At 39.1% G+C, this 27461-nt stretch overlaps 2 protein-coding genes across 14 annotated transcripts in view; both read left to right on the top strand.

The window, feature by feature from the left end:
- DIAPH2 (diaphanous related formin 2) overlaps positions 1-27461 on the top strand; it is a 906188-nt gene that overhangs the window by 73162 nt on the left and 805565 nt on the right. For 10 of the 13 annotated variants that reach the window (XR_010590414.1, XR_010590415.1, XM_065557222.1 and 7 more), the window contains 2 exons: positions 353-457; positions 7243-7263. Coding sequence is in view for 11 of the 13 variants with exons in the window: in XM_065557222.1 (XP_065413294.1) it covers positions 353-457; positions 7243-7263 (126 nt within the window). In the remaining 2 variants the exon portion in view is untranslated. The remainder of the gene's footprint in view (positions 1-352; positions 458-7242; positions 7264-27461) is intronic. The other 3 variants (XM_065557219.1, XM_065557225.1, XM_065557218.1) reach the window with 1 other exon arrangement.
- LOC135973527 (uncharacterized) overlaps positions 10208-27461 on the top strand; it is a 30963-nt gene continuing 13709 nt past the window's right edge. The window contains exon 1 of the mRNA XM_065557226.1: positions 10208-26014. The gene's annotated coding sequence lies outside the window, so the exon portion shown is untranslated. The remainder of the gene's footprint in view (positions 26015-27461) is intronic.

Genomic DNA, 27461 nt, shown 5'->3' with positions numbered 1-27461 from the left:
TTTTAGCATCTTATTTTTCTTGTGTTTTTACCGAAACCATACTTCCTTGCCAGTTGTGTTGAACATAAAGCTCATTGTTGTGGGGTATTATGGAAAATTGTAAAATGAAAGTTCATAACATATCGTTAAAGGTATAGAATAAAAATTAAATTTGAGATAATTCAGAGGACAATGTAAAGGAATAACTGACTGGACTACCACATATTTCAAGTAGGTACACATTAACTCAGTCACTGTTAATTTTCAAATATGGAGCAGTTTTTATTTGTAAAGAGGCATCAGTACTAGTCAAGATAAATGAAAACTGAAATAAATATGATCATGTCCTTTTATGTTGTCTGCTCATTTACAGGAAGACATGAATTTAAATGAAGAACGTAAAGCTCCTTTACGAAATAAGGATTTGACCACGAAACGTGAGATGGTTGGCCAGTATATTTCTGCGACTGCCAAATCTGTAAGTTAACTTTTCCAGGATAGACCAGACTAATAAGCTTGGCTTCATGTACTTTATGCTTTTTGAGATGAAATAGTCTGATTGCTGCCTCAGTTTATCCTTAGAGTGCTTAGAAATCCATTATGCATCATGCACTTTAAAATTCCCTCAATTGTAGATAAACTGTTTGAGGTGTACTAAATTTTAATTAATCTGAAACATGACACTCACTTCACTGTAAACTAGTTAGACTTCAAAATCTACTGCTCTAGGGTAATCAGTAGGACTTGATGAAATCATGGAATTGTCAAATTTGTAAAGTAATAAAATTGATGTTGGACAAGGTCTCAATATGTTAAATTAGTTAAATACTGTAGCTGGCTTGGTGGGAGCACAAGGTGTTCTGGTGCTGGTGAGAAATGTTCTGTAGTAAGATGAAATACCACCATTCCGAGGGAGAATCTTATGGAGCTGTCAGTCTTCAGTGTTAAAGAATTTCCATGCTCCTTGCTGTGCTCATAAACACCTTGTGTTAGTGAATCCACAATTCACTACTTTGTTATGCCATAAAGGTGGTCAGTTACTTACAAGTATATGGATGCATGCAAAGTCCCTAGAGTGAGAGATTTTTTTTCAGGTAAAATGGCCACAGGATTGTCCATCTCCAGTTTGCCAATGTCCAGTTAAGGTTGATTGCAGTGAAGGATGATAACCTGTTCTTGGACATCTGTTTGTGTGGGAGAGATGCAGTATAGTCTCAAATGGTTGAAATCTCATTTATATTTCTCAGTTGTAGGAAAAATTAATACCACTTGATAACACAGGTTATTAAATAGAATCATAATGCTTTTTATGTTACAAGAGTTTAATACTGATAAATGATTTCCTTTTGAGGTATAAAAAGATGTTACAAAACTATTTTAACATTATCTGAAACATCTGTAGTAATTCCACTGTAAATTACCAATGTGTTTTGCCCTGTATTCCTCTCTTGTATTTGCTGTACGTTGTATTTTAAGCAAGCTGATTTCTGAATGTCAAACAACTTAAACAACGCATTGCAGTGCTGCCAGAGCAGAGTAACAGCATTTTTAAAAATTTGCTTTTGGTATCCAAGAGCAGAAATATGTTTCAAGTGATAAGTGAAATTTGCCATTAGCATCATTTTCAATAGAATTGGGTGATGCTCAGTTTCTGTTGGAAATTTGGACATTTTCCCCCATTTTTGCACTCAGTTATTTGTAGCAAAATGCTTTGGGTTAACACAAGCTTTATGTTCAGTGTAATAACTAAAGGCAGAAATTTTAGTAATTTTATATAACTAAGTCTGAGTGCAAAATACAGATAACTATACATGGATAATCATGTGTTTTTATTTTTAAAATGAACTGGAAAATAAGATTTAATTTATCTTCCTAATGATAAGCATAGAACTGAAAGTGAGGTAAAGTGACTTGAGCTACCGAGTTGTTTTTTTAACAAATTTTCATCAGTACGCTGTTACTATATGAAGTTTTGACTTCAAACAGTTTCTTGCAACACTAAAACTACATATAACTAAATGAATTTTTGGAAGAAGTTACATGATTATCCTTTTCACTGAATGAGGAAAGTTGACTGGTGTAATGTGTAAATAGATATATTGAAAGAAAGTTGCATCTGTCTTCGCTTTATTAAACCGATAGATATGAAAGTTTAAAATTTGTCCTCCAAGAAATGAAAAATCCAGAGTTCAGAAACATGTAATGCTTTAAACATACTGCAATCATCTAATACACAAGTTGTAATAACGTTCCACTATTATGAAAATGATTTGGTAATATTTTGTGTGAACTAGCTCTGGGTTTATTGAGGTATTTTTGATTAGGATGCTTTAAAGCTTCTTTTTCTCCATTTGATATTATTAAAAAATCAAATGTAGTATCAGTACAAGCAAGAGGAAAACCAATTACATGTTATTAAAACTTCCTTGTTGCAGAAGGAATGGAAAAAATCTCTACTGGGAATATGTAAAGCAATACTCTTTTCAAAAATATTTTCTGAAAGTGGCTTTTTCCCTAAAGATGTTAAGATTGTTTTTCAATAATTGACATAATTTAGGAATTTAATAATAAAGCATGGCTAAGGTTGCATGCCTAACAGCTTTTGTTTGCATTTTAAGAAACTTTAACCTTATCACAATACGTAATACAGTGTGGAGAAGTATAGCATAAACTTGGGAGTTGATTTTAAATACAATACTAAGTATAGTTTTTGTTTTTTTCCAAAAGAACCTTCAGAGAAATCTCCATTTCAAAATGTTGTTCAGCCTTCAGTATGGATGTTTCATTGATGTCTAAAATGTTTTCCCTTTAAAATATTGTACTCCAGATCACATGTAGACTTTAAAATAGGTAATTTAGGCGCATGTCAATTGAGTTCTAAAACTTGAATGGAATTTATAAATAAAGTGTAGATGTATGTTCGTAACTTTTTCTCAGTAACGTTATTATTCTCCTGGTCCTGACTTGTCTTTTGGCTTAAATCTAATGAAAGATTTATGTATGTAAAATAACTGAACTTAGGCGTTAATGGTTTTAATGGTGTGACCTACCTGTTAAGTGTCCTTAAGATTTGTCTGTTTCATAATTGCATCTATGTTTGATAACCTTTCTGTGGCAACTACAGCAGTTGATTAAAAGGAGAAAACAAATTCAACAGTTGACTCAAATGGAATGTCCTTTTATTCTTAAGTACTATTTTCATCAATCTGCTTTGTTCGCCTGATTGTCATTGTCCTCTGCTGAACATGCTTCCTTCCCACTTAGTTGACTGCCTCTGTGGATATTATTCTCTTGCTGGACATTCCCATGAGTAACTTATAGTTTCGGTGCCTTGAGTGGCTTCTTTTCTTTTTGCATGAGTACTTTGTAGAGGGTGAATGGCACCTAGACTGATTTACTGTGAGTTTGCAGATGCTTTGCCAAGTGACCAGCCTTCTGCAAGACAAGTTGATGGATGACTGTTAAAAGAATTTGGCAACAAAGATCAGGCAGATTCACGTGTTCATATCCCATTATTGAGGTTCACACGGTCCATGATCTACGCCTAGTAGTCTACACACTTCAGCTGGCAGCTCCTTTCTGGAAGTAAAAGGCATATTAGCAGTAAACTGTCTTGAATGGTTAGTTGTAGTAGGGGCTGCTCCAGTGTTTTTTTTTTTTTTTAATGCCAATGTCTAGCAGCCTAGTTAAAAAATATATTAATCAAAAACATAAATGGCCTTAAAACTATATTATTAATTAAGCTGTATAGGTTTCTTAGTTTTGTCTTTACTCCTTTAGATTGTTCTTATTACTCTTGGGATCCATCCATTAATAGCTGACCTATAAGATTTTTGGTTTTTTTGCCAGAAAGTTTCTCCTACCCTGTTAGGTCAGATAATATTTCCATAGACTACTTAAGATAGAAAACAAACTTAAAAATCTGAAGAGTACAAGACCTCCCCCCCCCCCCCCCCCCCCCCCCCCCCCCCCCCCCGGGATATCACAATATCAAAAGATACAGCTTTTAAGCATTTTAATTATGAGCTAATTAATTGATTTTTTTTTTGTTTACGTAATTGTCCCTGTGGGTTCACCACTTTGTGGGAAGGGGGTGCACCTGAGCTGGGACACCTTTGGTAGCAGTGTCCATATGGTCTGCTCCTGTGGTCTGTACACCCTCATGCCCTGTCTGAGGGCATGTTGCTGCTCTGTTTCCTTCTCAGTTGCCTCTGGCATGGCACTGAGCTCTGTGGTGTCCATGAGTTAGTGCTACCAGTCTGAGGCTTGCTACTTTAATTGCCTTGTTTCCTTATTGTTTTATAACATCTAACTATTTACTTACTGCACACATTTGTTTGCGTGTGTTGTCCGCCTGCCTTGTTCAGTCTTTCATAGGTGTGGTTCAGCACCCCCTCCCATTTCCACTCTGGTAAGAGCCTCTTGCTTTGTCAGAGGCTTTGATTTTTTTTTTTAATTTGTTATTCTGGAAACCTAAGTTTTAAATCCTACCATACATACAGAGGGTCTCTTCCCCTGAGCGACATTCTAATTGTCTTCCCTGTCTATTATTGAAAAAATGCTTACTTTCTCATTTTTACCATGTAAAATAAATTGATTGGAATATGAATATTGTACTTAGATTTCAGTGTATAGTATATAGAGCAGTATAAACAAGTCACTATCTGTATGAAATTTTAGTTTGTACTGACATTGCTAGTCATTTTTATGTAGTCTGTTGTAAAACTAGACAATATCTAGATAAGTTGATGTACCCCCTGGAAGACCTTGGCATACTCCCAGGGTACACACACCTCTGGTTGAGAACCACTGATTTGTAAGCCACCAGGTAGGAGCAAGATCCTATCCTTGGGAATAAAAGCATTAGTACTTAAGAATGGATGCATAGCCCATCCGATAGACATCACAACTGCATGCTTATCAGGTCTGCAGAATATGGTAGCCAACACATATTGACTTTTTTGCCAGGCCCACAAATGGGATCTGATTATACAGGCGGAGTTTTTCATTTGGGGCTTCCCAGAGATAGACCTCTTTGGCATTCAACAAGCAGTGATGCAAGTTATACTCGGGGAGGATCCTGGCTGCAATTCGCAAGGAGATGGTTTCCATGCTGGCTAAGAACCCTGCTGGAAGCTTGTCCCCCAACACCATTGCATCTCAAGTTTCTGAAAAAGAGCTAAGTCAACATCATCCGATGGTGTCAGCCTGTCTGAGGCAGATACAGTGCCTGGACCTGTTGCTTTGGCCACCTCTTTGACTGCCACTGACAACAGGCTTGCTGATTCAAGACTCAGGGAAAACTGTTCACCCCAGTCTACCCATGCCACATCGCATGGCTTGTCTCCTGGATGACTAGTAGGTGTAAAAATAGACTCTTCATTTGAAGTGCAGAACATACTGTTGAACAATAGAAAACTGTCCATGAGGAAGACTGAACTTCAAAAATGGAAGTAAATCTACTGTGGTTTGTCTGCTTCAGATTCTCACTTAACTCATGTATTGGACTATCTGTTAAATTTGAAGATGTTTAGTTTGTCACTAAGTTCTGTTAAAGTCCAGCTTGTAGCTATTACAGCCTTCCACTTACCTGTTTGAGTTCGTTATTTGAATATCCCACAACCTCTAGGTTCATTAAGGACCTTGCCAAACTCTACATGTTACAGAGCCTACATGGGCCTCTGACCTTAGTTAATCAGAATAGTTTTGGCCAAAATTATTTTTCAGGGGACTTAGCATTCATAAAACTGGGGTTCAGGTGGCCTTTTCTTGCAGTAGAATGAAATCAACCTTTTGCTATAGGGCTGCCAGTAGCAGCAATGAAAATTGACCTAAGTCAGTATTATTACCCAGCTTGAGAGCTGGATAGTTACTGGAGCTGTCCAAAAACTTGAGGCACCCTGCATTGGTTACACTTGCTTCTCATTGGTTGACTCATGTAGTAACTTGGCCAGAATAAGGCTGTCTGGTGCCTTAGGGACTTGTAAGTGAGGCTGTGTGTTCTGTAGCTACAACCCAATGCCATGCCTCTGCTCCTCTGCCATGGCTATCTTCCTCATTGATATGGCAGTGACAATGGGCCACTCATACAAGCTGTACTCTGGAGTCAACACTCAGCAAATGCAATTAAGTTGTGATTTACAATGTCCCATCTTAATGCTCATTTCTCCCTGGAACTTTATACAACACAAATGCTTATCTAACCCCCTTAAGGCAAAATGTACTGATGGCAATCTCCTCTCTTCTTCGGTCAGATCCAGGTTGTCATCTTGTTTCATAAAGCAGATCCCTTTATTCATTAAGATTCCTAAAATAATCGAGCATTTAAAACTATTCTTCAACACTATAGTTGTATAGGTAACTTCAGGGAGATCTAAGACAACAAAACCATACACCCCTTGACCGCTTGGGTCTGTCTGTGGGCATGGACAAAAGGTCCTTTCCCAGTTCAATTGCTTATCATGCTGCAATGGGTGAGGAGAAAAGTTGAGATCTTTTGGTTTTAAGGGCAAAATCATCTGGGGTTAATGAACCAAGCAGAAATACATGGTTTTCTTGTGGATGAAGTGTTAAGTGCAAATCCAGCTACCTATTAATCTATGTGCACACTTGCTGTTAAATGCAGTATGGACAATGACAAAGGATGGCTTCTAAAAACACAAATTCTGGATTATGTGGTTTTGTCACTGTTGAAAAACATCCATACTGAATATTTGAACAAAAATGTGATGTGAGGACTTCATGAAAATACTAAGATGAGACTTTCAGCCAGAAGACACATTAGTGAGCTTATGAAAATTGAATTAAAGAAATGTTCCTTCTAAAATATAGTAAAAGCTCTGTTCAAGTAATAAACACTTGGTATAATAATACAGAGGTAAAATGTAAATTAATATGTTATTAAAGGAGTATTTACTTGGTAGTTGAGTTCTTCTCTACATCTGTTGAAATGTCTAGTGCCTGATACCTTAATACTTTTTGCAGTCTTTTAATACTTGATATGAAGATATCAAACTAGACTGCTCTTCAGCTGGTAATGAAGTATATAAAATATTGGTAACTGAACATGAGTAAAAATGTATTATTTTTTCCACCACAGAATCAGAATATGCTAGTTTGATAAATGAAGTATTAAAAGAATTTAATTATTTACTAATAATTAAAGATTTGACTACTCCTGTGAAATGCTACAGCCTACTAATAACTTTGCTATTTTTTTTTTTTTTTACACTATAACCATTCTTCGCTGACCACTGCATGCAGATAATTGGAAGTAAAGTTGCGGTGAGTACAAATGTGGTGGTGTTTTTTCTTAAGTTCATGTTTATATTGTAGAATTTAGGCTTAACATTGAGTTATTTCATCATATTTTATGCACCCTTAACACATGCCAGATAGTGCTTGTTTTATCATATTATCAGCTTAATGGTTTAGGGAAAAATTGTAAGAAATTATTAATTTACAGTAATCTCTCTTGAATCAGACTGGGAGTCTTACCGTTGACCACAGACTTTGAATCAGGCCTTCTATATGCAGTTGAGGCAGGTTTTGCTTTTTACTGCAAAAGTAATACTTGATTCATAGTTATGAAATTCAGTTGGTCTTGAGCTTAGTGTGTCTCATGTAGACCTTGATATTCAGCCGTGGCTCATAGTCCAGTACAAAAAAATCTGCTGCAGAATATCACTTGGAGCTATGAGAAACTTAGAATATAGGATCTAGAACTTTAGGTAATCATGCAAACTTCAAGCATGGCATGAGGCCTTCCGGAAACTATGGTTTTAGTATTTCACTGGGAGTGAAATAGAGTCTTCTGTGTTGACTGTTGTTCACTTTTGTCACTAGTGTGTGTAACACCTCATTGCTTTGCGAATAAAGTCATTATATATATGAAGTCTGTTGTGGCTGGATCTTGCTGTTGCAGAACGCAGGGCAAAACTGCCATTTGATTCAATGGGAGAAGGTTTGGGCTTGTCAACAAATGTGATGTACTATGAAATGTGGTATTTGCTCAAGCATTAGTGAGGTCAAAAGTACTGTGGAATAGAAGAAAGCAAATCTAATGTTTAACTCGAATTCACGTGTAAAATTGAGAAGCAGTGATGACATAATATGGCTATTAATGAAGATTTTTGTGGAAAAAAGTAATGCCTGAGATTCAATCAGTGTCATTGACTCTAGATGCACAGTCAGCACCTCTATAATGTTTGTTAAACAAATATATTATTTTGTTGTGGGAATAGACTTAGGAAGTGAGGATAGTTTTGCAAAAGAGTTTTTAAAATTTTTAAGTGTGGTAATTAAATATGTACATTTTAAATGACAGGCTGGAGCCAGGATATCTATTGATGTAACTATGGTACAGTGTCTTTTCAAGAAGACATTAAACCAACCACTCACCTGAAGTCTGCTGCAGTGTTTTTTCTGTTTGAATCACTTCAGTGATTCCTTTGCTGTGTAGTCTTGTGTTATGAACCATAAATTTTAACTTTTTTATTCTATTTAAGGTCTAATAATTGGTGCATCAGCATTTTACATGTTCAAAGCCCATTTGAGATATGCCAGGGTTATAAATGACACTGCTGCTGGTTTGGCCTAATTCAGAATAAAATCTAAAAAGTCTGTCTACTTATTGTGCTCCTTGGCTTGTAAATAGTGTTATTTCAAATGCTTATTCGGATGTGAGATCAGAGTAGTGATATAGCAGCCTGTGTATTATAAGGTATTTCCATTCTGGGGAAAATGAGTGAAATGGTCAATCCTCCTTCATTTTTCTGTTTATACTGTAGAAACTAGGAAAGGGGACGACACAAACAAATTCTTTCCCAGGTGTGAATGAATCTGAAGGCAGTCCTGAGAGAGAATAATTTAAGTAAGGGAAACTGGTAGCATTCCTAATAAAATGAGGAAAATCCCGAGGATTCTGTGAAGCAGCTTTGAAGATTGTATAACAAATAGTTTGAGCCTTGACAGAGGAGTAGAATTGCTACTACACTAAAAAACACCTTCCTCCCCCCAACCAAACCATTGCACATTTCTCTTGATTGTTTCTTGAAGGTTACAACAATACGCTTTTGTTTAGAGTAACATTGTTAAATAATACAATCCTCAGGTCTCTCTTGAACAGGATGTTACCATGTTGCAGAGTGCGCATCTTTTCACTATTCATGACATCTTTCTGGTGACTTTATTAAGTTGAGTGACATCTGTGATTACACATGTAACAAACCAGCCATGTCTATCAAATATTGTTAATCAAAACAGTTGGGCAGGTGTGCTGAGTCTTTAGCAGGTGAGTGTACTTTGATATTAATGAAATGGTAATCAGATTTCTAAATATCTATTTGCCCTCAACTATTTTGCTGGGTACATAATTGGAGCATTAATTTTTCCCTAACAGCTCCCCATATCAGACTATAAACTTTTTAATTAATTGTTCCTATAAAATAGTTGGGTTCTCAAACCCCTTTATAAAACCCCTTTCTCCCCATGTTGGTCACACTCTAACAGGTGATAATGTCAGGAGCTGCCTGGGTGATATTGGATCTGTTAAAGAACCTATTGTTCTCTCATGAAGTAGGAACCTACACATTAGTGATGTACATATATAATCTTTTCTGAAAAGATTACAGTATAGTAGTGTTAAAATTTGAAGGGTCATAGTTTGTAAGAGAAATCATGCATTGCTGTACTGAATGATTTCAACATTTAGGAAATGTTTGTAAGTAGTAAATTTTCTTTTAATATAGGCAATGCTAGATATGAGAGAGAATAATAATTGAACTAGTATAGGTTTCAGAGTAGCAGCCGTGTTAGTCTGTATCCGCAAAAAGAACAGGAATACTTGTGGCACCTTAGAGACTAACAAATTTATTAGAGCATAAGCTTTCGTGGGCTACTGCCCACTTCTTTGGATGCATATAGAGTGGAACATATATTGACGAGATATATATACACACATACAGAGAGCATGAACAGGTGGGAGTTGTCTTACCAACTCTGAGAGGCCAATTAAGTAAGAGAAAAAAAACTTTTGAAGTGATAATCAAGCTAGCCCAGTACAGACGGTTTGATAAGAAGTGTGAGAATACTTACAAGGGGAGATAGATTCACTCACAATCTATCTCCCCTTGTAAGTATTCTCACACTTATTATCAAACTGGGCTAGCTTGATTATCACTTCAAAAATTTTTTTTTCTCTTATTTAATTGGCCTCTCAGAGTTGGTAAGACAACTCCCACCTGTTCATGCTCTCTGTATGTGTGTATATATATATCTCGTCAATATATGTTCCACTCTATATGCATCCGAAGAAGTGGGCAGTAGCCCACGAAAGCTTATGCTCTAATAAATTTGTTAGTCTCTAAGGTGCCACAAGTACTCCTGTTCTTTTTTTGAACTGGTATACAAACTTGAGGTTCTGTAATAAAGTATTCTTATGTTAGGTAGCACATTGTAAACCTTACTGCTTGTCTTGATTTGCACTACAGTATTTTCTTACACTTTAGTTGCTGAAAGCAGACTATTATAGCCTTCCTTTTAGAATATTTTATTTTTTTCTATTAATACTGCAATAAAACAGCCAAACAGGAGGAACTATAGGTTCTGCTTGCCTTTTTTTGTATATTTGTATTAGCACTAGTACCAATCTCTTAAAGCGTTGCTGTCCATGTCATTAATTTACATATTATAAAACATAATGTCATGCTGGTGAATTCAGCTTATAAGCCATGAGGTAGAACTCTTGAAGAGCAGTTATTAGTTGCAGGTAATTTAAATCTCAGTAGGTACCAAGAAATGGTTTTGGGACTAATATTTCTTGAAACCTTCAAAGTTAGTATGATTTTTAGTAGATGGCAATGATCTTTATAAAGAAGTTTAATGTTTCAGGTGAAGAGATGAAAATGTAAAGAATCATTTATTGAAATGTATGAAAAAAACTTAAATTTATCAGCAGCTTTTATCTGACCAAAATGTTAAACTTGAGTAATAAAAAAGGGCACAATAACATAGCAGATTTGGGGGGGAATGCATTTCCCCCTATAAATTTAAAGGGGGAAAAACAAAACTCAGAACCTGAAGATTGTGGCAGTCAGCTGAACGCACAACTTCCAAGCATGGTGCCACATTGAGTTGTACTGCTGTTGATTTTATGGAGATTAAAAGTAGCTTTGAACAATATCTGTCAACAACCAATGATAATCATTTGAATAAATAAAATCTCTGAAATAATTCAACATGTACACCGCTACCTCGATATAACACGACCTGATATAACACGAATTCGGATATGACACGGTAAAGCAGTTCTCCGGAGGGCAGGTGGGGGTTGGGCTGCGCACTCCGGTGGATCAAAGCAAGTTTCACCTATTTCACGGTAAGATTTTTTTGGCTCCTAAGGACAGCGTTCTATCGAGGTAGAGGTGTATTTTAAAATCAACTTTGAAAGATTTTACCAGCCTTATTATTTTCCAGTTATATACACATGTAACTCATTTGCTTCCTCATTGTTTATGCGAGTCCAGTAAAAATGAACAATATTTTTGGAAGAAACAAAACTGAATGAAACAAACAAAAATCTTCTTCTGCAGTCATGAATCTAAATAGGTTAAGGTCAGATCAGATCTTTGATCAAATATTTTAGACAGAAGTTTAATCAAGAATAATTTCAATTGAATAATAATTGAATTGAAGTTTACCTGCTAAAAAAGTAAAGTCTGAAAGAGATGCTATTCTTTACCTTTTTGTTACCTTAGTAATTAGCTGCAGATGAATTTGATAGGGCGTTCTCAAACTATATATAATAGTTGGAAATAAGACTCCATAGACTTATAGTTTTAAACCATGAGATGAAGTCACGTGCAGTTCAGTGGGGGTCAATTTGGTGAGATCATGAGGACCCTGGTCAATTTTCTGACTTAAGAATAATTTTTAAGTTACATAGTAAAGCTATAAGTAACCATGCTTACAGTTGAAAAGTTGGATGAAAAATATTCTTGAAACTTGACAAGACTTCTGTATGGCTAAACATGGTACAATCAGTTCACCTAATTTGTGTGGATTTCCCATACAGCAAAAAGAAGAAAATTAAAAAAAATAAATAAATTGTGATACAGAAGTATGAAATTGAACTACTTTAAAACTCACTTTTTGGTACATATTGTTTCAACTGGAAAGTTAAAAACCACATAGTTAACATGATTTCATTTTTGTTTGAGAACAGAAGATCCCCCTATTTTTTTTCTGAAAAAAATTGGAACTAATTTCCTTAATCCAATTTTGCTGCCTTCATTGCTCAGTAATGTGCTATATGCCTTTGTTCGTTTGGCAGTATGAAAATAGAAAATATGAAAATAGCTGGTTTAATGTAGGTTGTATTATCTCTTTGAGCAAGTAAAAACCTCATGTAACTGTGGCTGGTAAAGATGATTGTGTATGGAACATGCCAAGAAAAGGCCCAGTCCTGTGAGGTACTTAATGCCCTCAATTTTTATTAGGATCACTTGACGCTTTGCAGGAAAACCTCAACATGTACCTATGTATGCATAAATAAATATTAAGTAGTTATAATTCTTTTTCATTAATATGCAAATTCAGTTGGCTAAAAATTAAAATATAAATAAATTCAGTGAAGTGCTTGCATAATGCTAATCACTATTGAAAAGAGGCAGTGTCAAGGAAACCAGTTTTATCTTTTGGAAAGTCAACTAATTTAGATTTTAAATATATTTAAAATATAGGACTTTATGGTTAAAAGTGCTCACTGAATACTACTGGAAATTCTGCTGAGCACTGAGTTGTTTTCCATCTCCTAAGGATGGGGGGAAAAGTAACTAATTTGTTTTAAAACAACAATGCATATTTGTTAAAGGCTTGCTTCATTAGGTTTAAAATGAATTTTTTTTCAGTAAACGTTTACTTCGCAAATCCTGAGGTACACTTCTGTAAAAGGAATGTGTGTACAATTTATATATTTCTTATTTTGGTGAGCTAACAGATGGATTTCTTCCCAGTTTTTTCAAGTTGACTATTACATTTTCTAGTCGCAGTTTAACACAACCTGGTGATGTGTAACTTTTGTCCTAACATTGATCTCTCTATCTTAAATTTTTATCGAAGTATTAAAGCATTCCTTCAATCTTAAGGTATCAAAACATGTTATAACTACTGTAATGCACCCACCACTGGGTGAAATGTCAGCAGTGCCATTCTGCACCAGCAATTTTGTATAACAGATTGTGGCAGCTCAGAATGCAAGGATCTGTTTAGGTAAGCAGAACACAGAAAACAAGTTTAAAACTTGCCAAGACGCTTGGTTTGCATGGATTGTGAAAAATGGGGCTTTGGACTGCAGCTTCATACATCAGAAGAATGAGGATTGTAGCAGTTTGGCTCTCTAAAATCTTACTTGGGCACTCCTATGTGGTTGGAGGAAAGAGACACCTACTGAACTACCAGTACCATCACTTCATGCTAGGGTTGCCAATTTTGGTTGGATGTGTATTCCTGGAGGTTTCATCACATGACATAATCTTTAAAGATTAATCTTTAATTCATGGAGACTCCAGGATAACCCTGGAGGATTGGCAACCCTACTTCATGCTGAATCAGGTCCTTCCTTTGATTGTTGATAAATGTATAGACCCAGTCCCAGTTTAGCTTCACTTAAAAAAATCCATTCTCTCCATATTACTACTGATCAATTGGCAATGAGTGGTAATTGATAGGACTGTTATAGCAGGGAAAGTACTTAATTTTTAAGATGACTATGCTTTTAGGAAGTTTCTTAACACTTCAAAGACTTTTAATATTCCATTCAGGGCTACTGTATTAACTACTACCTGAGGCTATCCTGGCTAGCTTTTGAGCTTCCAAGATGATGGTGATGACCTCGTGGAAATGCTAAATAGTTTGGGTCATGGTTACCCAAGAGTCCACCTTAGTTTGTGTCATGGTACTTCAGCTGAGATGAGCAGAGGCTCCTAAAGCAGAGCTTCCTTATAAATATGTTTGGGGCTGTTGGCAGGGTGTTCAGTTTGAAAGCCCCTTGGCTTTGGGTCTTGTTTCACCTAGATTAGCCTTCCAGATATGCTGCAAAGGTCTAGCTTTACTTAAAGCATTTGGGTGATATTTGAGGAATTTAAGTTTTTTGTTTTTGTTTTAAAAGTTTTAGTGGTTAGTAATAGTGCAGGGTTAGTGTGAGCAGTTTAATTCTCAGAATGAGGATGAAACTAACTTAAACTGTTATACGTCACCCAGAGTGTAGAGTAGTTGAATTTGGGACCTATTCCACAAATCTAAACAAAAATAAATAAAATTGACTGACTGCAAAACAAGGAGTTTGAATGTAATTAATTTGGCAAATAAATTAACTGACTCTTTATTCAGAAAATTCTTCACTCTTTTTCAAGTGTTCAGTGATTATTTGTGAGCATTGTATCTTCAAGGTGGACGATTTGAGCAAACAATGGAGTAAGGTAAGAAATAAGTCACACCAGGACTGTCTTTGCCATTCCTTGTATCATACCATATATATTCCAATTAAATAATGAAAAGCATAAAATGTGAGAATTTCATTTTGGTAGCAAATCAAGTACAACCAAATAGTTAATTACTGTATTGGGGGAGGAGAATTTCATGGCGGTAAACATTTTTAAAGGTAATGGAGTATGTTTGTTGTCTGCACTCGCTGTAACATAAGCAGTGAAAACCATTCTGAAAGCTAATATGGAAATGAATGAAGAAAAAAATTGTAGCTCTACAGCCCATTATAACATTTGATGCAAACCAAAAGCCAAAACTTAAAACTGATGTACAGATGTAATAGTTTCGTATGCATATAGGTAAACTAATTGCTGTTTAAATAGCGCCAATCAGTAGGCATTCATGATGTTTTAAATATAAGGAAAGAACCATTTAGTTGTGAATGGTGAACAGTGACAGGAGGAGTTTTTTGTTTTGTTTTTTTAAGGTCCAAATGGCTGCAACTTTAGTGTACCTTAATATACCTCCTCGAAGCATCCCTGTCCTGGCTGCTGTGAAGGGATGGAAATTTAACTTCAGAGCTACCTCATAAGCCAACTCCTAGGTAACATACAAGTGCTTAGGTTTCCATGAAATCCAAGTGTTATTTGATGAAGCTTGGCTAATTACCACAGCTGGTCTTTGATGTCTGGAGTATTCTCCCTCCCCCTTTAGTTTTATCAGATGGGTAATGTCTCAGTCCAGTGTTGCCAGGACCAGCTGCCACAGAGGGTGCAAGCCTCAAACTTAACTGGCATACCAAGCACAGTAGTGCCATCTTGCTACAGGTATCATGTTCCTAACTAATAGTCAAAACTGTTTTCCAGATCTCTTTAGGCTAGCAGGAGCTTTTTAGTATTGCCTCTTCTATGTTCCCATCTACTATAGACATTCTAATTTGAGGTGCTAAAGCCTGATGCTGTTTCTTGTAAATCATTACTCTGACTTTGGGAATACAAAAGATGATTCTGATGCCATTTTATTCTTCAGTTGCTTATCTTTAATGATGTGTAAAGAAGTGGGTAGAAAAGTACACAAAGCAGCATACAAGTGTAATAATGTACAAATTCATAGTGTTTTGTTAAAGGTATCCTGCTCCAGCATTTCAATTCTTGTTTTTAAATGTGGTGTTGTGCATGAAAGATAATTCACCCTTTTCCCCCAATGTAAGAGCATTGCTTATTTGTCAGGAGGTTGATTTTCATACTTTCCACAGCTGGCATGCTGAAGAATCAACATGCCTTGTTTCTAGACACCCATCTTTCATCTTCATACCTATATCAGTTGCTGTAGGCATAACTGATTGCTCGTATGCCCACACTTCTAGATGGACAATGTCCTCCATGTTGACTTTATCCTGGAAATTCATTAGCAGAAAGTTAATGCTCCATGCTTGTGCTCTGCTGACCCAGGGAGCGTGAAAGAGATCCAGACTATCTCATGAACATGCAGTTTTTGCTTTACTATATTTTGCATCAATACCGCAAAATGTCTAGGTCAAATGAAGCTATTTATTTAAATACAATAGAATAATTTCATTTTGACAAGTTGTATCCTGTTAGAAGTAGTAAATATGGCTGATAACCAGAGTTAAAATGAAACAAAAATAGAAATTTTATATTTCTTTTAAAAGTACAAAAAAGGATTTATAGCAGTAGGTGCAATTCCTGACACAATTAACACCAAATGCATACTAAATCCTATTAGATATAAGTCATGGGTGAAAAAGGAATATGAAAAATGTCTAACCTATCTTTATTAGTCTCAATTAGACAGAGACCAGACAGAGCTAAGGAGGTTTAGGAGCTGCATATTAATCATAGCCAGTCTTCTGAGATAAACCTATTTCTTGTAATTTATCAAAGCTGTACAGAAGATTAGTCATTGCCTTTGGTAGGGGAACATTTTACATATTGTTCTGGGTTTTGAACACCATAGCTTTAGAGAGCTATTTTCCTGTAATGCCAGCTCAATAGGGTGGTAGCTTCTTTGCCAAAACCTCTATATCATTATTTTGTTGCGTAGAAAATAGGATATTCTAGAGAGCATTATTAGAGGCCAGACAAAAGAACCTTGCAGTATCAAGTAATCATTGAATCATACAGAAATACTTCTTTATTAAATCGTTACTTTAAGCAACAGTTGGTGGATGCTGGCTCCTGTTTCAAGTCATTTTCAATTGCTCAACTCCTTTATCTCGGAGAGGAAAAAGAATTAGCTTAAGGGGCTGCATAAGTAGCTCATGTTAATGCTCATCATTACTAAAGATGCGAGGCATGTATAACAGGAGTAATCTGGCAAAGCTCATTCTGATGCTTTAGCCTTTAAAAAAGAATTTGTACATGTTTATGGTAATTCTGATAAAGTACAATGAAACAGGTGTTAAAAGCTTCTTATTGTCATCCGATGTTGATGGGATTCATAGTGCTTTGAAATATTAGAAGTGCTGGGCTGCCCCATTTTGTGCTTCTGGAATTTGGATCCTGACCTCTCTCTTCGATTCCTGACCTGTTACTTTGGGAAGGCTTTAAGAGGGCTGGGTGCATAGCTCTGGGTGTGTGGGGAAGGACAGCTCTACTTTCAGCTTCATTAAATCCCTTGGGGATACCAACCATTTGGTTTGTGGTGATGATTACTTAGTGGTGTCCATCTTTTCTCTAATGAAGAGGAGGTAACTACGAAATAAAGAATTGTAGAGTGTTGGTGGTTGGAAATAGGACATAGATAAATAAGGGATCCTGAGTTACCGGTCTCTTTCCCTCCCAAATAAAGTCTTTAGTGTTGAATTATTTTTTTCTAACACAAATGTTAACAGCACAGCTACACAAATGAATAAATATATTTGGGTCTATGATTTGGTATGATCTGTCCTCACTAATTGTAATATGTGGGCCTGCCCCAAAGATATCAATGGTGTAATAACATACAAAAGTCAGAATGGAGGAATGAACTTGCAATCAGATGTTTGACTAGTTAGGTAAATTGTAACAACTGCCCACTTTCTCCTCCTAGTTGACTAATTACTCTGATGCTTTAGCAGTGGTGCTTTCAAAGTAAGTAAAAAGGACAGGATCTCTGCCATAGAATTGACACCTTAAATTAGACTGAAAACAAAAACTGTCAACAAATGATCCATGATATGTATAAAAATGGAAGGGGAGTGTTTCTGCTGGGGAAACATGACTCTTTTGCACAGAAAAGATTGTGTGAACTTTAGCTTTGCTGTGAGTATTTTTGTTTTTAGTTATGCAGTATGGAAAGCTTTGAGAAATCCATGGGACTGCAATGGTAGGTCTATGCTTGGAGCTAGGTGTGGAAGTGAATTCCAGCTTGAGGAGACATACTAATGCTGGCTCTGGTTTACCTTGTGTACTAAAAATAGAATGTAGCCTCTGCAGTGCGCGTTGCCCCAAGTTTGTGCCTGTGGTATTGAATGGGTACATAGTTGGGGTAGCTAACCTCTTCCACTGCTGTTGCTACACTCTATTTTTAGTGCACTAGCTCAACCAGAGCTAGCATGAGTGTTTCTCTTCAAGATGGAAAGCTCAACCCCAGCTCAAGGTCACTGGACACTCTTAATTATTTGATTTAATTATTAGGAGCGAAGAGAGAACAGTGTACCTTCTAAAATAGGGGTTCTCAAACTGGGGGTCAGGACCCCTCAGGGGGTTGTGAGGTTATTACATGGGGGGGGGGGTCACAAGCTGTCAGCCTCCACCCCAACTGCACTTTGCCTCCAGCATTTATAATGATGATAAATATATAAAAGTGTTTCTAATTTATAAGGAGGCTTGCTATGTGAAAGGGGTCACCACTAAAAAAAAAGTTTGAGCCACTGTTCTAAAAGAAATCTCTGAAGAAGTACATAGTGCACTGCTGATAATTGTAGATAGCTAGACAGACAAATGAAACAATACTTTGTCCATGAAGTCTGAAAAGTTTTAGAGCAGATATTAGCATCAAATCTTCAGTTCTTTCAGCATGTCCAACTTTGGAACATGGTGCCAACGTTTTTATTTCTGGTTCTGTACCTTTGTGGAAGATGGGTTGTTTGTCATTAGTTTATCAAGAAGAAAATAAAACTGTATTGTTTACAAAGGAGAGACTCCTATTTTTCAAATAGGACATTTGCTTATAGCCTGAAGGTAGCTGAGAATTTAAAATCGTTGCATGTTAGTGTGAAAAAGCTGTTTAGAATGAGGTTTACAATTTTTTTTTCTCATTTAATCTTGTGTACTTGGGTTCATGGTAATTGAGTCACCTGGATGGGTCTTGACTTTCTAATGCCATGAATCTCCTGTCTTTAGTGCTGCATGGTTGCAGTATTTAAGTCCTTAAACTTGTTGCTGGCTCAGGATGATTTTTTTCTGCACTTCTGTACAATAGTTTTTGGATAAAATTTCACATCAGGGAAGATTAATTCTTGTGACCAGTTGTCTGTGGAAAAAGCTTCCTTAGCTGTTCAGAGGTATGCCATGTTAAAAATAATTAGAGGCAGTGGATTAGTGAGCATGGATCAAAAGCAGCCTAATCAGGTACTCCAGTGCAAGAGGGAAGGAGATGTGGCCCACCCAAGGTCGGTTGGTCTGTCTCTCTCACATTCAATGCTCCCTATTTTCCTGAGCCATGTGACCTGAATATAGAAGAACTTCCAGGAAGGAACCAGCCCATGGGTCAGAGAAACTGAATCTGTCAATAGCAGAAGCAGCCTACACAGAAGGGCCATTTGACACCTGAAGTCAGGCTGCTTTCTTCAGTTTAAATTAAGGTCTGTCTCTTTGGTCACTTGACCTTCATGCTCTTTCTTCTCCTTTGCCATATCTTCTTATCCAACTAATGATGTTAGTAAACCGTAGCTTGGGAGAATCTCCTAGCTATCACTTGAGCTGGAGCAAGAGCTGTACCAGGGGAAAGAATTGTGCCCAGGCCTGGAAGCTGGCCAATCTGAGAAAAAACTTGCTGAAGCATCTCTGAGGGTGAGATTATCTGTATTCAGTTTAATTAGACACAGATTTGCACATTTAATTTTATTTTGATTGGTGACTTTCTGTATTTAATAAAATCACTTTTTACTTAGTAATTAACTCAGAGTATGTATTAATACCTGGGGGAGCAAACAACTAACTGTGCATATCTCTATCAGTGTTAGAGGGTAAACAATTTGAGTTTACTCTGCATAAGCTTTATATAGGGTAAAACAGATTTATTTGGGTTTAGACCCCATTGGGAGTTGGGCATCTGAGTGCTATAGACAAGAACACTTCTATGAGCTGTTTTCAGGTAAACCTGCAGCTTTGTGGCAAGTAATTCAGACCCTGGGTCTGTGGTGGAGCAGGCGGGAGTGTCTGGCTCAGCAAGACAGGGTGCTGGAGCCCTGAGCTGGCAGGGAAAATAGGAGCAGGGGTAGTCTTGGTACATTAGGTGGCAGCTCCCAAGGCGGTTTCTGTGATCCAACCCGTCACAGTGGAGAGCAGTACTTTGGGACAGGCTTATGGTTATTATTGTTTCTACTGTGCCTAGCACAATGGCACCCCATTCTTGGTTGACTTTAAGACAGTAAATTATGTATAGTATGTGGTTCATTGCATGGATAGCATTGCCATGTATGTTCCTATGTATACTTAACTTAGTATTTCAAACATGTCTGTAGAGGAGCGGACTCACCCCTGCAGCGCCTCCTGCTGGTCTCTTCCAGGAATTAGCTCTTCCAGCATCCTCGAGTGCCCCCTGCAGGCTGGTGATCCGCCTGTCCTCGAGTGCCCCCTGCAGGCTAGTGATCCGCATGTCCTCTGGCCCCCATGTCCCTCCCAGACCCCAGTGCCCTTGTATCTGTGGGGCTGCCCCCCGGCAGTACACGGCTCAGTACTAGGGTCTCCCCTCCCCAGGGAACCCCCATCCACTATCCCTACCTCGCCTCAGAATAAGGCCACTGCCAGTCACCAACTAGCCCCCACTCCCTGGGGTAGACTGCAGTATAGGCCACTCATCACAGGCAAGTAGGGTTTGGACCTGCTGCCTTGGCCTAGACCTGGGCTGCCCTCTGCAACCCCCAGTACCCCTGGCCTTCTCCTAGGCCGCAGCCTGGGGCTTTCCAGGCTGGAGCTCCCCAGCTCCTCAGCCTTTCTCCACTCAGGTACCCTGTGTCTAGCTCGCTGCAGCCAGGCTCTTCTCCCTCTGAAGGCGGAGAGAGACTGCTGAGCTCCTGGCTCCGAGCCTCTTTATACAGGCCAGCTGAGGCCTGATTGGGGCATGGCCCAGCTGCGGCTGCTTCCCCAGTCAGCCTTGTAGCTTTTCCTGTGCCCCAGCCCTGCTCCCTGGCTGTTTTAAGACCTTCAGGGCAGGAGTGGGAGACCACCCCGCTACAATGTCTAAATATTGTTTAGCTCCGTGAAACCTTCTTAAAATAATGGTACTCTATCACCTCAGGATTTAAGGTATAAAATGTGATGATTGAAGTTTCAAATATGTCACATTGCTAAGTCAAATATAAAGTTCCTAATGAAGAAAAAAATATTTTCTGGACCGAAAATACCATCAGTCATAAATTCGCCTGAAAACTTAGTAGATGTCCCTTATTTATTAGCAGTAAACAGTCTGTTCTGTCATATCCTTGTGCTTTCTCTTTATTGTGTGCTAAATCCTCCTCCTTGCTCAGAAAATTCTAATTGACTTTGTTTGAAGTTGTGTACTGAGTTTGGGCTTCAGGATTTGGCCCTTGGAAAATGGGACACCCTCTCTCCCCCCGTGCCTTTTAAAGAATTTGCAATACGTTTTTCCACAAGTAATATTTCCAGCTGAGAAATGTAAAACATGCATATGCAATGTACAACGACACAGCAATATTAAAAATATCACTGTAAATGGTGCGAGGAATTCTGTGATCCATTACAAAGTGGAAAAAATATAAGGTTACATGACCAAGATAAAATGCGCTAAATACTTGTAAAGCTACGCGTTCTTCAAATGGCTTCGCGTATTCCCAATAATGGGGTACTGCACCCTCTGGTGGTGCCTAATGGTAGAACCTCCTACAAGCAATGCCTGCTGGAGTGCATGTGTGCCCCCTCTTACCTCTCTCCTTAGTGTCTTTGAATATTCTGAGGGCAAAGGTATACAAGAGGGCATCGTATCCTCTATTGCTTGAGTTTCTTTCAGACAGAAGTGAATTGCTCTGGTCCTTTGGATCTCAGGTTTTCTCCATTTTAGCATCTTGTTAACTTTATAGTTATATTTTATACTTTTGTTCTTAGTATAATCTTCCCTTCAGTATAGATTTAAAGGATGCTTATATTCATATTGCAATCTAATACAGTCATCAAAAATACCTGCAGTTCATAGTGGAAGGGTGCCATTTCCAATCTAAGATTCTCTCATTTGGCCTGTCAACAGTACTTTTTTTTTTCTGTGGTAGCAGCACATCTGAGAAAACACGGTCTTTTTGTTGACCCATATTTGGACGATTGACTACTGAAAGCTGCTACACCTGAGGTGCTGTTGCGCTACACTACGATTACAGTCTCCTTTGATTCTGAGTCTGCTTCTCAATGTCAAGAAGTCAGTCTCTGCCCAACTGAGAGAATTCCCTTTTTTTAGGTTCTCTACTGGACTCAGTAGCAGGAAGAGCTTTTCTTCTGGAATACAGGTTTATAAAAATAGAAGAAATGATTTTTGCAAATTCAAGCCTGTCAATACCCAGGAGTTGATCATCTTTCTGGTTCTCATGGGCCTGATGGCAGCTACAGCTTATGTAACCCCCTTGTCCATCTCAGAATGTGTCCAGTGTACCATTAGATGTCTCATGTTTACACATGCAGCTGGGACAGTCTTCATATGTTTGTCACCATGATTCAGGATGCTGTGGTTTCACTGAGGTGGTGGATGAACTGATAAAATGTTCTCAGAGTTGTTTTGCTCAATTCCCCCTTTGCCATTGGTGACAATAACATAAGATTCTTTCAACAATGGATGGGGTGCCCATTTAGCTTACTTCACTGGGCTTTGCAAGAAAAGAGCTTTCAATTCAGTGTGGTAGAATTTAGGGCAATTCATTTGGCTCTTGTCATTCATCCCTCATGTGCAAGGGAAGGTGGTCACATTGCAGTGGACAATAAAACTGTAATGTGGTAAATGAACAAACAAGGGAGAGCTCATGCATTCCAATCTTGTGCTGAAGTGGTCAGGTTATGGGATAGGTTCATTCTTGATAATATCTATCAGGTGGCACTGCATTTGGCAGGGAAAAGCAATATGCTAGCAGATCGTCTCATTGGGGACAGTTCTCAGATTTACAAGTAGTCCCTAAAGGTTCAAGTATCAGAATATCTTTTCCCATTGGTGTCAGCCCAAGGTAGACCTGTTTTGAGACAGAAATCCGCAAGAAATGTCTCCCATTCTATTGAAGAGCAGGGAGGGACTGTCAGTCCTTGCTGGATGCCTGCTTTTCCAAAATGTAGAATGGCCTTCTGTACACTTTCCCCCCCATCCATTTCAATTAATTCAGAAAGTGGTGAAGATTATTCAGTGCAGGGGAAAAATGTTGATTGCTCCGGCTTGGCTGAGACAGTAGTGGTTCAGACGGACGGTAGGTGAGTCTTCCTCTGTCTTCAGCTATTTTGTCACAGTAACAAGGCAGGCTTTATACATACATGCGTACAGTTACTTTCTGTAATTGCTATACCACATCCCTAATATATAAAAAAAGATTTGTTAGAGATTTGTGGAGTGGACCACTGGTGTAAGGTATCCTGTTTCTGAAGTGTGCAATATTGAACATATCAGAGGGAAGTGAGCATTGCCTCACCCTAAATAGTGTATCTGACCAATCATAAAGTATATAATGGGAAGATACTTATTCCCGATTCCAAATGGTAAGCAATTTATGCCTTGTAGTATTCAGGTCAATGACCTAATTAACTGTTGTTGGTAGTTTAGCTGCTAACATTCTTGTTTGTCTAGTGCCCTTTTAGACCTTTTCCAAATTCTTCGCTTCTTTGCTAGCTTGCAACTTGAATGCGGTGCTCTCTAATTTCTTTGGCTTTGTCCTGTTTTATAGCATTAAGACAGGGGACAAGTTGGCAATGGTTCCTTGTTTCCCTTAATGTCTTGAGCAACTTTTTTGTAGATATTGCTTTTGTCTGCTACTAAAACTTTGTGTTGTGTTGAAAGTAAACTCTGAAGTAGCACTAAATCTCCATAAGTAATCCCAAGAAAAGCGGTGACCATTTCTTTATTTTAGAATAACACACTTCACTGAACTTAATAGGCTTATTCAGGAACATGCTTAAGGTGGCCATACTTGACACTTGAGGTAGCAAATAGAGTACACTTAATATCTACTTTTTATTTTTTTTGAGGTTCTTTGTTGTGAGTATGTATGACCTATTAGTTGTTCAAACAGTTAAGCATTCCAAGCAGAAGTCAAGTGGTCTGAACAGTGTTCTCTTAATAAAAAGTTACTGCTACGAGATGACTTCTAAAAGTCTTTGTTTTTGTGCCTCTCTCATTGTTAATTTTATCTTATTAACAGTAGTGTTTTGTTTAAATATTGATTACACAAAAGAGAATTGTTTCTGTTTACTGGCATGGAAAAAACAGATTTGTGGTTTGATGATCAGACGTTCAGGTCATCCATCACTAGTTTAAAAAAAAGTACTAAAAAATCGGTAATTGGACATCTTTCGTTGAGTGATAAATAATGGATAGTTCCGTGATATGCTTTACTAAGATGTTGTATTCTTTCAAAAGAATTCTAACCAGGTAATTGGTATTCTCTGTGAATAATTAAAGCCCGCATTAGTAAGATTGTGATCCTGAAGTTGGAATTAATTTCTTATCTGTTTAAAAGTAGATATTTTATATAAAGAGAAGTTTCTGAATTCTTGAATACGTTTTTTGGTGGTGAAGACAGGCATTTATAGAAAAGTTTTACTACCATATAGTACAGTGCTGGGCAACCTGTGGCCCAGGGGGCCACACGTGGCCCGTCAGGGTAATCTGCTGGCGGGCCGAGAGACAGTGTTTAAATTGACCGTCCGCAGAAATGGCTGCCCGCAGCTCCCAGTGGGTGTGGTTCGCCGTTCCCGGCCAATGGGAGCTGTGCGACACGGCGGCCAGCATGTCCCTGTGGCCCATGCTGATTCCCGCAGCTCCCATTAGCTGGGAATGGTGAACTGCAGCCACTGGGAACTGCAGGCGGTCGTGCCGGTGGATGGTCAATGTAAACACTGTTTTGCGGCCCGCCACCGGATTACCCTGGTGGGCTGCATGTGGGACGCAGGTTGCCCACCATTGATACAGTATATTAGTGTATTACAGTGTAGTGGTAATGTAGGACTGTAGTGAAAATAATTTTGAATAAACATGACAATTTTGTGTCTCTACGCATACAATCCAAAAAGTATTGAATTTAGTTTAAGCTTGCGTATACAAATGTAGTGTTCTCGTTCTGCAACTGTAAATTTGTCAAACACACTACAGGTAGAATTCTATGTTAAACTGAGTGTCATCCTCAGATGGTATGTATATATAGGTGTAAAATAGCTAATTGTTATTTAAGTAATAGCCCTATGGTGTTTCATGTAAAGTGCGCATATGCCCCTGGGCCTTTGGTGGAAAATTTTTGGTAGAAGTGCACATTTGGCTTGCACATACACTTTACACATCCTCATGCCCTATGCTGAGATATAAAGGGCTGCATTGGTAAACTGCCTTCAGTTCCTTTTCAACTGCCTTCAGTGAGGTGGAACAGCCTGTTCTCTTCATGACTTAGTTTTAGTACAGTTAGGCTTGTTGGTGTGTGTAAGTTTAATAGTTGTTGGGACTATTGTTTCCCCTAATTCTTTTTTTTTGACTCCTCCTTCTGGGGTATGTTGGTTCATTGGGGTTGAAGATGTCTTTCCTGCTGGGAGGCTGTCCAGGTCAGTGATGGGTGTCCTTGGTGCCTCTGCTGTGTGCATCTCTTTCAAAAGTAAATATTGAAAAAATAGGGAGATGAAGCAAGACTTAGCAAGATTTCAGACTAGTTTCTGACCCAGGTACTGAAAACCTCTCCTGTACACAGATCATGGAGTACTGGTAGGATACGTCCAGACTACCCGCCATATTGGCGGGTAGCGATCGATTTATCGGGGATCGATATCGCGTCTTAATTAGACGCGATATATCGATCCCTGAACGCGCTCCCCGTCGACTCTGGAACTCCACTGGAGCGAGCGGTGGTAGCGGAATCGACAGGGGAGCCGCGGCCGTCGATCCCGCGCCGTGAGGATGGGAGGTAAATCGGAATAAGATATGTCGACTTCAGCTACGGTATTTCCGTAGCTGAAGTTGCTTACCTTACATTGACACTCCCCCCTAGTGTAGACCAGACCCTAGTGCCCCATCTACCTCAGTCACCGAGACTTGAGGGATACAAATGCTGCTGCACTGTCCACTTGTGGGTCTTGGTCACAGAAAACGTATGGGGAGGCAGCTACTGCATCAGTGTCCTCAGAAGAAAGAGATGTTATGTAAGGCCTTGTCTACACTACGAGAGTAGTTCGATTTTACTTGCATCGAATTTTTGTAATCGATATTGCAAAGTCGAACGTGTGTGTCCACACTAAGGACAGTAATTCGACTTTGTGCGTCCACACTAACGGTGATAGCGTCGACATTCGAAGCGGTGCACTGTGGTCAGCTATCCCACAGTTCCCGCAGTCCCCTCTGCCCATTGGAATTCTGGGTGTAGCCGGCAATGCCTTCTGGGTAACAAAATGAGTCGAGGGTGCTTTTGGGAAACTGTCGTCATCCGTCCATCACTCCCGCCCTCCCTCCCTGAAAGCGCCGGCGGGAAAACAGTTCGCGCGCTTTTCCAGTCATTGACAGCGCGGACGCCACTGTACTCCGAGCATGGAGCCCGCTGCGACCATCGCTGCAGTTGTGGCCGCTCTCAACGTCTCGCAGCTTATCATAAAGGTTTCCCTGAGGCAGATGCAGAAAAGTCAGGCGAGGAGGCTACGGCACCGCGGTGATGTCCTGAAGTCTGAGAGTAGCACAGACCTGTCAGAAAGCAGGCGACCCAGCGCCGAGGACATCACAGTGGCAATGGGTCATGTTGATGCCGTGGAACGGCGATTCTGGGCACGGGAAACAAGCACTGAGTGGTGGGACCGCATAGTGCTGCAGGTCTGGGATGAATCCCAGTGGCTGCGAAACTTTCGCATGCGGAAGGGAACTTTCCTGGAACTTTGTGAGTTGCTGTCCCCTGCCCTGAAGCGCAGTGACACCCGGTTGCGAGCTGCACTGAGTGTACAGAAGCGAGTGGCCATAGCCCTCTGGAAGCTTGCAACGCCAGACAGCTACCGGTCAGTCGCGAACCAGTTTGGGGTGGGCAAATCTACCGTGGGGGTTGTTGAGATGCAAGTAGCCAAGGCAATCGTTGATGTACTGCTGCCAAAGGTAGTGACCCTGGGAAACGTGGAGGCGATCATAGATGGCTTCGCAGCGATGGGATTCCCAAACTGCGGTGGGGCCATAGATGGAACTCACATCCCTATCCTGGCACCGGACCACCAGGCCACCCAGTACATTAACCGAAAGGGCTACTTTTCCATGGTGCTGCAAGCACTGGTGGACCACAGGGGACGTTTTACCAACATCTACGTGGGATGGCCGGGCAAGGTTCATGACGCTCGTGTTTTCAGGAACTCTGGTCTGTTTAGACGGCTGCAACAAGGTATTTACTTCCCGGACCACAAAATAACTGTTGGGGATGTGGAGATGCCTATAGTCATCCTCGGGGACCCAGCCTACCCGCTAATGCCCTGGCTCATGAAGCCCTATACTGGCGCCCTGGACACTGAAAAAGAACTCTTCAACTACCGGCTGAGCAAGTGCAGAATGGTGGTGGAGTGTGCTTTTGGCCGTCTCAAGGGGAGATGGAGAAGCTTACTGACTCGCTGTGATCTCAGCGAAACCAA

This window comes from Chrysemys picta, chromosome 9 (genome assembly GCF_011386835.1).
Source record: "Chrysemys picta bellii isolate R12L10 chromosome 9, ASM1138683v2, whole genome shotgun sequence".
Lineage (NCBI taxonomy): Eukaryota > Metazoa > Chordata > Testudines > Emydidae > Chrysemys > Chrysemys picta.
This window is presented reverse-complemented; position numbering and strand designations above follow the sequence as displayed.